At 45.0% G+C, this 14,442-nt stretch overlaps 1 protein-coding gene across 1 annotated transcript in view; it reads right to left on the bottom strand.

Moving 5' to 3' along the window:
* Positions 1–4,967: 4,967 nt before the first annotated feature.
* ror1 (receptor tyrosine kinase-like orphan receptor 1) overlaps positions 4,968–14,442 on the bottom strand; it is an 89,259-nt gene continuing 79,784 nt past the window's right edge. The window contains exons 5-9 of the mRNA XM_036521622.1: positions 12,490–12,617; positions 11,289–11,606; positions 10,228–10,473; positions 9,584–9,795; positions 4,968–6,383 (exon numbers count right to left, since the gene is read on the bottom strand). Of these exons, the coding sequence (XP_036377515.1) occupies positions 4,968–6,383; positions 9,584–9,795; positions 10,228–10,473; positions 11,289–11,606; positions 12,490–12,617 (2,320 nt within the window). The remainder of the gene's footprint in view (positions 6,384–9,583; positions 9,796–10,227; positions 10,474–11,288; positions 11,607–12,489; positions 12,618–14,442) is intronic.

Genomic DNA, 14,442 nt, shown 5'->3' with positions numbered 1-14,442 from the left:
CCTGCCTGGGAGAATGGGGAAACCTCTCTTGCTGCTCCCAGTTGCACATTGAGGTTGGGATTAGAGGGAAAAATTTGGTTCGGCTGCAGGCAGGTAGCTGTGTACACAGAGTCATGGGCCATGAATCATATAGTGTCGCCTTACAAACGAATTAGCAAAATGATGAGTCTTCTACCAGCTGGCTTTGTCAGGTGGAAACTAATGAAATGCAGTTTTTGAAAATGATATGTGCTCTGCTCAGAGACAAAATGATGAAATGCTTCTCGAGATCGTTGAGTGAAAGCAGCACACACACACATAAAAGTCATACTGCTCATTAAAGTCAGCCGGTTAGGAAAATCAAAGTGCATTCGGCAAAGTGATGGTTATATAAGGAGCTGAGGATTCAGTGTATGTGCTTCTAACAGATACATTCCAGTCAGGAACACAATGGTGCCGCTATGGACTGACTGACTCATCTGTCTCACATTCCAGATCATACAGAGCTATGGGGCATCATCCAAGAAAGAACACTGGCAATGAAACGCAGAACTGATCAAAAACATTCCAAACATCAAAACCTCTTTTTCTTACGTAGTTCACTGAACAGCCTGCAAATAAACTCCATGACTGTCTGCCAAAAGTGGCTCTGTGTAATAATCTCTCCATATGTGCACAACCATCTCTTCCCCCTTACCCTTTCTTGGCTACGTTTGTGCTTTTTAATGAAAAAAAGAGGTTGTTTATTGACAACCCTGGAATTAGAAAAGTTAGTCCAGGTACGTCTGGGTTTGGTGTGCCAAATACCATGTGGGAACAAGCACTCCACAGCTCACTCACCTACCAGTACAACTACAGCCAAACAGACAGGCAGACAGACAGACAGATGTAGGCGCACACACACACACATGCACACACACACAAACACACACACACACACACACACACACACACATGCACACACACACACACACACACACACACACACACGAGTCTTTCTGTTCTGGAATCATTGAAAATCTTGATGCTAGGCATTAGGATGATAGTTTACACTGACTGCAGTGTCATGTGGAGACACCCATTTTTGTCCTCAGGGTGTTTGCGGTCCCTCTGTTATTAGCGTGTAATCAGGTCAAAGCCCCACCCTTTCAGAACATAAGCCTTGACTTTATCAATGTAATTCTCTAAGGTCTAATTCCAGAAATCCAGAGAGAAATACTGGCAAGGAACTAGAATAATATTGTACTGCCACCTTCTGGTGAAATTTCACCAGCTTTTAAAGGATATGACTAATTTTTGTTCTTTAAATTGTACTTCCAACTTCAGTAAGCCCACACTGTATCAGATCTTAAATGTGGAAAACACATAGGACTGCAATTTGAAAGTTGCATGAAAAGTCACATAAGACATTTTGTGACTAGAATTATTATCTCACACTGTAAAAGCAGCCAGAGCACACCACCTTGTGGTAAGAAAATATCCTAATTTTTTTGCATGTTACATTTTGACTTGCAACTCGGTAATCCTGCTATAGAGTGTAATAATAACAATCACCATCATCATCATCATCATCATCGTCATCATCGTCATCATCATCATCATCATCATATCAACCTTAGGTAATTCACCTGAACCTACACTACTCAGCAACTGTCATTCTCATTGTGTAAATAACATTGGCAAACTAAAGAAGCTTTTGTCCCCAGTCTTTGGCACGGGGCAGTCAGCCCTGGCACCATCATGCCTTGGCAATCCCTGATCTGGCTGTGGAAATGCAGCTATCATCTAGCACCCTCCTGGGTGATACACGGCAGCCATTTTACACAAGAGAACTCACCACATGCCAGCTGAGATAGAGAAACAAGGTTTTATTTTTCCATTTGAAATGATTCAGTTTATGGATGAAATAAGGCAGATCGGGAATGTGACCTGGATGGAATTTCGAACAATGAAATCAATATTAAAGGCGATTTACAAATAAATGAACCTTTTAAGAATACCCCCAGTCTGAATTTGCAGTTGAGGTTGCAGGATGATGGTGTTTGACATTTACATAGTTTCTGACATTATTCTCTCACCACTATTATTTCCTTATGTGAAAACAAGTGTAAGGAGATGACAAATGATTAAGTATGATTACACAGACACAAGCCTTCATCCCATTACCTTATATTTTTTAATGTGAAAAAAGTTTTTCTTGGCTTTTGGCAACAAGTGTTACTTGCTCAGGTTTTGCACAACAGAGCTACATATTGAGTTATACTGCCATCGTGTGGCGCACAAACTATATTGCATGACAGCAGACTACTGCAGCAGTCAGCTCTAAGGGGCAAACTGCAGATGGCCACAGAACATTTATGTTCTATTATAAATTTGGGCTCAACTACCAATACAAGTCACACCTAATTACCTTGCCCCACCTCCAATAACCTCTAATCTAATTGGTCACATTTTGTCTCTTTCTGTCCCCTGTGGCACGGCTTTCATGGGTCAAATGGGAACAATAAGGAGATTGAAAAATTAATGGCAGATGTGTTCAAGTATTCCCTGATATACACAAACAATGTGGTCGGGAGACCACATTCAATGAAATTATGTCAGTTGTTAGCCCAAAGAAAAAACGAGACACAAGCTCATCGACCACTTTGGACATCTGCACGGCCATCTACAGCTTCACTGGTGGAACAGAGAAGAACATAACAAAAATCGTTGGTGCAGGCTTTAAACCAACAGAACTATCAGCAATAGCTGTTGTAACCTGTTCTGATGAGTCTTAAAAGATGCAAAATGGGTCCTTTCATTCCTGATCTCAATAACTACAGCTTATGCAGAATGGGGCAGGGGTGTGGAGAGTGGACATAGTGGGAACATAACATTTACTGTTCGTTTCCCTGCCATACAAATCCAGCTTGCAAATGGGAACATCCACCAATCTATCGGATACAGATGGTTTGTGTAATCATTTGGGTCCACTGCGTGATGACCGAGAGACAGAGAAGGTCAGCAGATGTGTGAAAATGGTCTGAACCAGCAGACCTTCACACCGTGTAACCGGGGCAAAGCAGCCAAGAGCACTCGGAACTTATAGTGGCCGCGAGAGCGGGCCTGAAATGGTGAGTCTGTTCTCTCAGGTGAGAGTGAGACTGCAAGACAGAGCCTGGATGCACTGGTGTCACAGTGAAGGTGTGGGAGGGGGCAACGCTTGAGGTCTGTGTGTTCTTAAGTGATAGTGTTATTTATGCTCAAAAATGTGCATAGACACTAACAAAAAGATGGTGAATGTCTATTGTGACTGACTGATTTATTCGTAATTAAACTGAAATGAGAACATGCTCACATAGACACTAAAGAGAGGGGGGGGGGTGTGTTCACATTTAGAGAAATCGAATACAGAAGACACTGACTGAACAATGTCATTTAATCAATCTTTTTTTTGCCATACAAAACATTTGTGCAAAAAAATCCTCTGACACATACAAAAACAAAGCCTCTTGGTCTTAGAATATGGAAGCTGTAAACCTTTTGTATTTTGTAAACTGAATTCTACAAAATCATAGAAAAGGCTGTCCTAAGAAAGAAACTGTCTTAAAAACACAGCACAATGAAAATATTTTGCAAAAGACAAAATATCCAGTACCAAGATTCACAGTCTTGTGTTAAAGTGGTTTTTGAACTGGCATACAAACAAACTACATACATATATAGCAACAGAGGGTGGATACCTGTATAGAACTGCAGATACCAAGGTAGGTAAAACTGTACTTGGACGAGACACATCAAAGTGAAGAACTAACATGTCTGTACCTCTGACATGGGCTTTATCACATAACATGTCCCATAATTGTAATAATGATAATGTCCCTAATCTGGACAAAAAGTGGAACATTTCAATCTTCATTTTACATTGTACCCTGATACCTGGTGAGCCAATGATTGTCTGCAATACAGGTGAAGAGGGGATCCTTGTACTCAACAGTTGCATAGCAACAAACACATTCAAACAATGAAAAATAGCTGCTTATATGACTCCTCTAGTATATATAAAAGAAGTTTGCTCTAAATGATTCAAAGTATCTTCAATATCCCTGTTGTATATATATGAAGCCTTAGTACAGGCCTAAGATAATCAGACACATTTACCTTTTTAATCATAATTTCAAAAGGATATTGTAAAGTGTACATTTTTTATTTGACCCACTTCTTCATAGGAACAAAACGCTGGCTGAAAAGTGATTCTGAAAGAGCTGATTATTGCATAGCTAGTAGGCACATAAAGGATGACAGGAGAAAAAGGAGAATGAAGGGCTGATTGACATTTGCTATTCAATTATGTTCTTGCTGCATGCACATCATTTAGGCATTTCTCTCTAGTCTCTTCTTTTGTGGCAATTTTTCATGAAATACTGCCTAAAAAACTTCCCCGACAGAAGACTGACACTTTGAATGATGAAAACGTAAAAGCAGTGATATTCCCTCACCCATTAACAAGTAAACACTGCTACAAGGAGCGCTCAAGCAAAAATGTAAGGTCTGTTTTGAAGAAATCTCATTTGATGTATTTGATTTATGCTCCTGGAAAAATAAAGACCAAAGGAAAAGAAGTAATCTTGAGAGGAGCAGAAGACTCCATTTTAAATTACTCCTGCAAAAAAGAATTGTAGAGGACTTGCATTTGTTTGTTTCGAAACTATGAACATTCAAGGCTTCAAACACAATGAAATTCCATGTTCGCACAGTATCGACAGACGTGATGGACACACGAGAAGCTTAGCGAACTGCGTTGGAGGCAAACCTGGCAAAATCCTGTGGTTTCACAGCAAGGCATTGGGGCTTTCAGAATGTTCAGTAAGACAGGCTTCCTTTTTTTAACTTTTTTAATTATAAAACATTTCTGAATATAAATCTTTGCATTTCATTCAGGCTTTCATATTTACAGGAGAAAGATAAAATAATTATAATAATTATAAAAAAAAAATTCAAGGGTATATTTACAAATCGGCAGTGATGACTGATTCACTGTACATGTGTCTGTTGGAGTCCGCGAGCAGGGCAGTCTGCGTGGGGTCCATCTGCAGGGATTTCTGGTTCATGTGTCCGAAAACGGGCCCGGCGGGCATGCCAGACAGGGCCACGCAGTGAGACAGCAGGGGCGTGTTGGCGTCCTGGTTGGAGCCTGTGGACGGGATGCTGGTCACGTGACCCGTGCTGGTGGAGCCGCTGGCGCTGCTCGGGGAGCGGCTTTTGGGCGGGGGACAGTGCTGCACCACCCTAGGGGGGCCCTGGGGCTGGAAGTGGGCGGCTGGGAAGGCGGCGTAGCCCGGGGGGATGGGGTAGCCGTTGACGGGTATGAACCTCTGGTTCTGGGCCATGGGTGCCGCCATGAAGCCGATCTGGCCCGGGGGCAGGCCCTGGGCCGGGTAGATGTAGCCGGCGTAGCGGGGGTTGCTGAGGTTACTGACGGGGCTGGCGCTGAGGGAGGTGGTCTGGGTGGTGGTGTTCCCCCCCGAGGGGGTGGTGGAGCTGGTGTGGGAGGACAGCCCCTCCCAGGCGCGCAGGCGGGCGTGGATGTCCTTGAAGCGGGGCCGCCGGGCGGGGCCCTCCTGCCAGCACTCGGTCATCAGGCCGTACATGCGGGGCGGGCAGTCCTCGGGGCAGGGCAGTAGCTGGCGCTTGCGCACCATCTCCATCACCTCCTGGTTGCTGAAGCCGTAGTAGGGCTGCAGGCCGTAGCTGAAGATCTCCCACAGCACCACGCCGAAGGCCCAGATGTCCGAGTCGGTGGTGAACTTGCCGTAGACGATGGCCTCCGGGGGCATCCAGCGGATGGGCAGCAGGGACTTGGGCTGCACGCGGTAGTAGTCGGAGGCGTAGATCTCCCGGGACAGGCCCAGGTCGGAGATCTTGACGTGCAGCTGCTCGCCGACCAGGATGTTGCGGGCCGCCAGGTCCTTGTGCACGAAGAAGTGGCTGGCCAGGTACTCCATCCCCGCCGCCACCTGGATGGCCAGGTGCAGGAAGTCGCCGTGGTCCAGGCTGGACTTGACGGTGCCGTCCTCGTCGCTGCTGCAGCCCACGTCGGAGTGTGGAGAGCGCATGATGAGGAACTCGTGCAGGTCGCCCTGGTTGAGGAACTCGAAGAGCATGCAGACGGGCTGCTCCTGGGTGACCACGCCCAGCAGGCACACCACGTTATGGTGGTGCAGCTCGGCCATGAGAGAGGCCTCCTGTTGGAACTCCGCCCACTGCTGGGGGCTGGAGAAGTCCTTCAGGGTCTTGATGGCCACCAGCTGGGCGTGCTCCATCCCCGGGAGGTAGAGGTGGCCCTTGTAAATCTTCCCGAAGGCGCACTCTCCTAGCTCTTCCATGAAGCGCACAGCGGACAGAGGCAGCTCTTTGGCTTTGCTCTGTAAGAGAGGAAAAGGACACAGAGGTTACCGCCAGGGCAAACACACACATTGAAACTCCCGCTGAAAGAGCTGAGCTCAGCTGCACTTCACATGGCCGAACAACCTGATCACCAGAAACACGATTGCTGCTGTTGAGAAATGGGAAATAATAAGTCATAATTGGAAAATAACAGACCTGACCATTTACAGAAATAATATTTAAGTACCATCATATATTCCTGGATTAATACGCTCATCAATGAATCCTGACAGCAGCTTTAGCTGCACATTACATTTTCAGATTTTTCCATTGTTGGGTGAACTGGACATACGAACGTTACAGCCAACAATTACTGGTCGTGATAATTGGAAATAGGCAAACGGCCTATTAAAACAAGGTGATTCAGTTCACTTGTAACATTGCCTGGAGAGTCTATTGTTATTTATTACAGTCATAGTGTATCCATTATTTCACCTCCAGCCTCAGATAAATCACTAAAAGCCAACGGCAAAACATTTCGTTTTCACTTTGACCTCAGAAGGTCCAGCAAAGGGCTGGCAAAACTAGCAACAATAAACTGACGTTTGTGGATTTGAAGAATTGCAGGCAGTTCAATTCTAGCTGAGAGTGATGTGAAAAATGGCTTGAAGGTAACTGCCAAGGGTAAACTCACACTTACGGGATGACAGATAATTGTAATTAATCTGACCCAGCTGGGACTGCACTCTCCGGTAACACGAGGAGGCCAAAGCCTTCTTCTTCCCATGAACACGGAGAACACGCAATGATCCCCCCCCAAAAGGTATGACAAGCAATTCACCGCCATTTCTGTCCATTTTCTCTTCACAAAGTCATAAAGTGAAGTTAAGACTTATTAATGGCTCTGCCGTCTCACATCATCCTTGATCGAGTCCCGTGTTTGCGGTGAAGTCATTGCTGTAATTACATTTCTGAAGAACGTGTGAATTTACTGCCTTGAGAAATCTCTGGACAACTCTCCCTTGGGCACTTCCGACATTTTTGCCAGGCTCATAGTTTGATTCACACTCTAGTCGGTCGTTTTTAATCATCTTTAACTCTGACCCCCAGATAAGCTCTCCGCAATTCCAGAACACTTTGGTTCTCAGGACCAAATAAGAAAAGAACAAGCCAGATCCAAGAATTACAGCTTCTCACTGAGTTCACCTTGTCTCATGCAGTTCTTATGGTCGCTTGGCTTACAGTTACAGTACTGTCTTTAATTTACAACTGCAAGCCATTGTTCAGGTGCAACAGGGAATTTATGCAGAGGTTGCCGTCATCTGTTGTGCGTGCAAAGCCATGAGAAAATAAGATGCAGGAATTTATTCCTCGGGCTATCGAAAAGAACTGTTTTAGATTCCACATTCTATATTCTTGTGTATTTTCTTATCATTTTAACAGACTTCAGGTGAACTTCCTTCACATACGCAAGCTGGTTCAGTAATCTGGTGGGGCAATCTGGCCGCTGTGTTGTCCTAGACAGACGGGGCAGGTTCTGAAAGGGAGATAAAAGGTTAGCGAGGATGAGAAATCCTAATAACCCCTGAAATGAAAATTGAAATTCCTGACAGAAGCCACAGTCGACAGGGGAGGCGGTTGGAAATCGGGCCTCTTATGAAAGGGACAGATGTTTCGCATTACAGGCGCTCCCCTGGGCCAAATGCAGACTCGTCCTCTCGCTGGGCCAAACAGTTGTCATAAACAGTGACCCCTGAATGACCCCAGAGCAGGGCCTGGTTGATCACAGTGACACTCTGGGGGGCGGAGAGGGGACCTGAGGTATTTAAGAATCAAACTGATGCTCCCGCCCTGAGCGCCAATAAATCTACTAAACGGGTGTTTGACAGCCCTGTGCAATACCCTGTGGAAAGTGTTGCTCTTCTCTTGCGGAAGAATGCACCCTGCTACCGGCCAAGATAAACCTGAGGTGCTGGAAAACACAGTCCAACTCCTGCCCTTCTCATGCACTCTCTTAATTTGTGCAAACAGATGTATTGCACAGCAAAAAAAACCAAACTTTGAAGCTGTTGCGCAGCACAACATCATCACAATACACTGTAAAGGCCACCATGCAAAGAACTAGAGCACAAAAGAGAATAAAATGTGAAGAAAGAGAAAGGTATGAAATTATCAACTACCCCACTCAGAGGAATACTAAACGCTTAAGAATATGAAATCTGAAATTTGAGGTTATTCTGAATAAGCCTTAAATGATATGCCTTACTAACTTTCATTTGAAAAAGATGTATTACATTATATATTAAAGTAACGCATTAACTATTGAGAATGCATGCACGCCTAGCCTTGCTGTGCTATGCTGATAGAGATCTGAAGCTCAGGAATGTTGAGCACCAGTCAGCCTTAGAGAGAGCTCCACATGCTGCCCACTGCTGCTCCACTGTGTCTGACTGAGGCCTCTATACAACCACAATTCTGCCATATAATGAAAGTCAGATTATCAACACCACAGCTCATATAAGGAGGGGGGAATTGTACAGTATATAAGGAGAGCTACACTGCACACGAGGAATGTTAAAATTATGACATGGGTACTATTTCAGGATTGCTGAGCTTTTGGCAGATTGCATCCACATGGCACAGCTCTGGGCAGGGTGGAACTTGGATCTGCAAGGGCTGCCGAAGAGCTGACTCTGCCGAAAAAAGTAAACAGAGGCTCTAAAAACAGAGAGTGAGGCTAAAAAGGGATCGACGCGCACCTCACTCACCCTCATGGTCTGAAAGAGGGATGAGTTTCCATTATTAAAATGGTGCGAAGCCTTGCTCAAACAGCTCCCTTCCTGTGCCCCCTGGGTCGGGCTGCAGATCTGTACACACATGGACAGATCACCTAAAGCACCCTGCCCCACCTGCCGGCAGACCCGAGGCCCCTCGCTGCCTTCCGCTACATGAGGGCACCAGCTGCACCGGGTCTGCAATAAGCCGATGGTCTGTCATAAACACAAACCCGACATACTGCAGGCTCACCACTATAAAGCCCACATATATGCGTGTTACCCCCCCCACCAACCATGAACGGTTACCTGAAATCCTCCTGTTTTATGATTATTGAGTGTGAAGACAGAGGTTTAACATTTCCTGGTTCGTTTTACACGCCTGCTATATTCTTCCCGTCTTGTATGTTCTTGTATTTGATGCTGATCTAATCCCCCAGATTTGGGCCACCCACCGCTGTTACCTTAGGCTTGTAGGCGCTGAGCATGGACATCTCCACGTTCTGACCCCTGACGGGTTTGGGCTGGCGCGGGGCTGGTGGGCGGGAGGCCTTTTGGTTGTTTCGGCAGACACAGATGAAGAAGAAGAGCAGGGCAATGGCGAGTGGGATGGCCACGCTCGGGACCAGGATGTAGAGGATCTCCATGTTGCCGCCGCCACGGTTCTCTTTGGAATCTGCCACACAGGCCACACATCCGCAGTTTCATTAATGTATTGTTTTAAATGCATATAAAACGGAAACCTTCTTTTAGCTACATGATGGCAAGTCTTATATTGGACAAGGAGCTAAGTGTCAAGTTTCAATGCTAATTCTTGTAGACATATGTGACAACTGATACTGATGGTGAGTGAGTGTTAGACACAGACTGACGCAGTCATTTATGATGGTGGTGTATGGAGTGTCATATGTAATCTGATACATTATGGGAGTGAGTGACTGTGCTGGGTGAGTGTTAGATTTAACCTGATACAGTACAGGAATGTGTGATGGTATGAGATTAGTATATTTAGCGTCGGGCTGACAGAGTAATTTGTAATGCTACTGGGTAAGACCCCGGTCTTGGGCCCTTCGGAGTGTGTGGGTGAATGCGTGACAGCGACCCTCACCGCAGACAGGGATGTCACACAGCTCCATGCGCACGCCCTCATCCAGGGTGAAGCACCAGGGGGCCTCCTGCTTGTTGCCGGGGTTACGGCAATAAGAGTGGCCTCCGTTGAGCTCTGGGTAGCGCACGGCCAGGTAAGTGTGGCTGTGCGGGTACTGGGAGTTCCAGGGCTGGCACTGCCGGCCGGACTTGGTCACGCTGACCGTGCCGCGGTAGTCTGCACCGCTGCTGTTGAAGCACTTGTGATCTGGGTGAGAAGGGGATCACACACACACACACACAAAACACGTTAATTACATACAGGATAATACAAATAAAATGTTCCTTCACTGGACTTCATTAGATGCAGACAGGGATACTGAAAGAGTTAGGCAGAAAAAATCTGATAAGAGAATCTGATAAATGCAGAGGATGTGAAGGAGTGTGCAGTGTGTACATTGGATAACATTGTAAAGAACTGTAACCTATGTAAGTCGCTTTGGATAAAAGCGTCTGCTAAATGAATAAATGTAAATGTAAATGTAAATGTTCACACTCATTAAGCCACGTCCAAGTTTTGTAGCTTTGTTGTGGGGAAGGAAACAGCAATAGAGACAGAAGAGCAGTGAGTCATAGCTCTTGTTAAAAGGCTCTTCCATAGGGATGTTAATACTTATGATTTATAGCTAGACAGACATGCAGGGAGGCAAACTATGATGAACTCTTTCTCTTGTTGATGGACTCAGCCATGTGCCTGTTAATAATTAAGACATACAGATAGATATGGACAGACTGACTGTTTTGACTGTTTTGTGAACTCTTACTTTTGATAATGACTTCGGTCATAAGTATGTTAATAATGACAACATATAGGCCAATACAGACAGACAGACTATTGAACCCTTGATCTTATCAGATTTGAATTTGATTGCCATGGGTATGTTAATAATTATAATAAATATATCCATATAGACATACAAACTATATAGTGAGTTCTTATTCTTGTTGGCAAGCTCAGTCACAAGGATGATAACAATTACAGTAAATATATAGATACAGACAGGCTGAACGGTGAATTCTTACTCTTGTTGATGGGCTCGGCCATGGGGATGCCGATCCTCATGCAGTTGGCCGCCTCGGGGCTGTCGGAGGCAGCCAGGTCGTCGCAGTTGGGCAGTTTGAGGCGCTTGAGGATGATGGGGTTGGAGCGGGCGATGATGTACTCCGTCTTGCACAGGTCGTTCTCCAGGATCTCGCACTCATCCTTGCACAGGTCGCGTGGCTTGTCCACTCCCGAGCTCCGGTCGCAGGCCGGGAAGGCGAAATGGCACAGCGAGGGGATAGCGAACTGCGAGCAGCGGTCTGACAGGTGGTTGGAGGTGCCGATCATGGTGAACGCGGCTGCCAGGGGGAGAACAACGAGCAATCAGCAATCTCTTCATCTGTCAGTAGGGTGGCAGTGTAGCATAGTGGTAAGGAGCGGGGCTCATAACCAAAAGGTTGCTGGTTCGATTCTCTACTGGGGCACTGCTGCTGTACCCTTGGGCACGATAATTAACCCACAATTGCCTCAGTAAATATCCAGCTGTATAAATGACATAACATGCAAAATTGTAACCTATGTAAGTCACTCTGGGCAAGAGCATCTGCTAAATGATGATGATGTAATAATGTAATGTAAAAGAACATGGGTGTGTCTCAGCACAACGTTCCCACCCATAAAGGAAGGGTACACCAAAATCCTGTCCACATACATTACTGAATGCATGCATGGTAAAATGAAAACACACTTTACAGACAGGCCAGCACTTTTTTCAACATTCTTTCACGATAGCTTATTATGTGTGCTGCACATATCATTCATATATGATTGGTAGTGAAATATTACCATAAAAAAATTACTTTCGAGGCTGCATGGCTTTGCCTGACGCCAATCGTCTTGTGAACAAATTGGTTATTGGACAAAGTTAGCCACTGATTACAGTGATGCAGAGAGGGCCATATGTGGACCATACTGTGTGACTATATCTCATGAACTTCTGCTGACCCTCTGAAGAGCTCACATCATCTTCACAGGCATCAATGTGAATATACACATTGAACTGGAGGCAGTCTGAAGCAATTACATGGACAGACACACAGACCCTCACAACCAGGCACAGAATGATTTAGCCGCCTTTCAAGTCTGATTGAGGAAAAAAAAAGTGATGACGACGTGTACGCAACATGGAATCCATTGGGATACTGTAGCGGTGAGACCAACAGAAAGCAGAGCGGTGGATACCTGTGATCTGGGTCTCGATCTCGCCCTGCATCTGCAGCGAGTCCACAAAGATGCTGCGGTTTCCGATGAACCGGGCACAGGCGATGCCCCTGTAGGGCTGGCAGAAGCCTTCCTCGTCATACTCATCTCTGGAAGAGGCACACAGAAAAAAAGCAGTGTGAGCCGGGCATGCAATTCACAAGACTTACCACTAGGGGGCAGACTGTGTTGCTGTAATGGAAGCACATGGCAGGCGCGTTTCTCTCATGTTAGCAGTAAAAACAGGCAAAGACAGCAAACTAGCTGTCCATCTTCTTATCTACGAACATTCATTTCAAGTTCATACATCTTAAAAAGGTATATCTCTCTGAGCATCAGAAAATGTCACTATGAGACTTTCTGAATATTCTAGCATGCATGTATAATACTTTTATTAGCTGTTAAAACACTCAGTGGCCTTGAACCAAGTAATTTAAGTGACTCCTTCTGTGTACTTTCTTGGAGACTGTGTTCCTCTGACACCAGCCAAACACACTATGCCTAAAACTATGCTCTACAGGGGACAGAACTTTCAGTGCTTTGGCAGCTAACTTCGGAATTCCCTACCTCAACAGATTTTCTGAGTGTAAGAACACTGCCACCATCTACACTCATGGTAATTGTCTCATTTTATTTATTCTGGTTTAGTCCACAGTTAACTTGTTTGTACATCTCTGATCTATATTTATTTATGTATTTTATGTGCAGCAACATTGGGTTTTAATAAGGCAATGCAAGTGCAATTCATCTTGCTACTTCAGTTATTATTATTATTATTAATGTGCACTTCTTTAAGAAGTATTTCACAGCCTGTACTTTAAAACGCAAGAACGATGTCCCTGAGCAACATAAGTTTGTATCTGAGTGAGCACTCAAAAGAGGCCATTTAGCATGTTGAGGGAAGTGACCTGACTAACCTCATCCAAGCCACCCTGTCACTTTACAAATTCACAAAAAACTGAGAGAAACCAGGCTTTTTGCATGAGGTCATTTCATTTCACTGCGCTGAAGCAATTCTCAACCACCTAAAAGTGGAATTTGCTACAGAGCAAAATTTTCCAAAGGGAGGTGTACACCACAATGGCCCTCACTGACACACTCATGGAGACACCATTATACCCTCGTACTGACATAGTTACTCACAGTTACACCATTACACACTCACACTGATAACCGCACAGAGACACCACCATACCCATAAATATAAATATGGGCATAAATTATGTGTATACCCATAGACATAATTACAACCTCATACTGACACCCTCACAGACACCACTACACCCTCACAGTGACACCCTCACAGATACCCCATTACCCTCTTTAAGAGACACCACTCACAGTGACAACCTCACAGAGACATTACCCCAGCACAGAGACGTCATTAAATTTACACACAAATTCCTTGCACCAGATCATACAGATAAGCTCATTGGAAAAACTCACAATAATAAACATGTGGATAAACTCACACAAATATCCTTGAACACATAAACTCACATACATACCACGTTACAGATACACTCACATGAACACCCTCACACAGATAAATTTACATCGAGCCACCCTGTCACAGACATACCCTGATACAGATAGACTCACAAGGATACTCTGTCACAGAAAATCACACACAAATACCCTTACACAGATAAACTAATATGAATACCCTCACACAGATAAACTTACACGAATACCCTTACACAGATAAACCCACACAAAAACCCTCATAAAGATAAACTCACGGGAATACCCTCATGCAGACATACTCACAAGAATACCCCCACATAGATAACCTCACAGGGATACCCTTGCACAGATAACCCTGCAAAGATACCCCCACAAAGATAAACTTACCTAGATAACTCATGCAGACAAAATCCTGTGCATACCCTCACAGGAGAGGCTTCCTCAACAAGGCAGCATGTTCGACAGCGT

This window comes from Megalops cyprinoides, chromosome 2, assembly GCF_013368585.1.
Source record: "Megalops cyprinoides isolate fMegCyp1 chromosome 2, fMegCyp1.pri, whole genome shotgun sequence".
NCBI classification, from domain to species: Eukaryota; Metazoa; Chordata; class Actinopteri; order Elopiformes; family Megalopidae; genus Megalops; species Megalops cyprinoides.
Note: the sequence above shows the minus strand (reverse complement) of the source record. Positions and strands in the feature narration are given on the sequence as shown.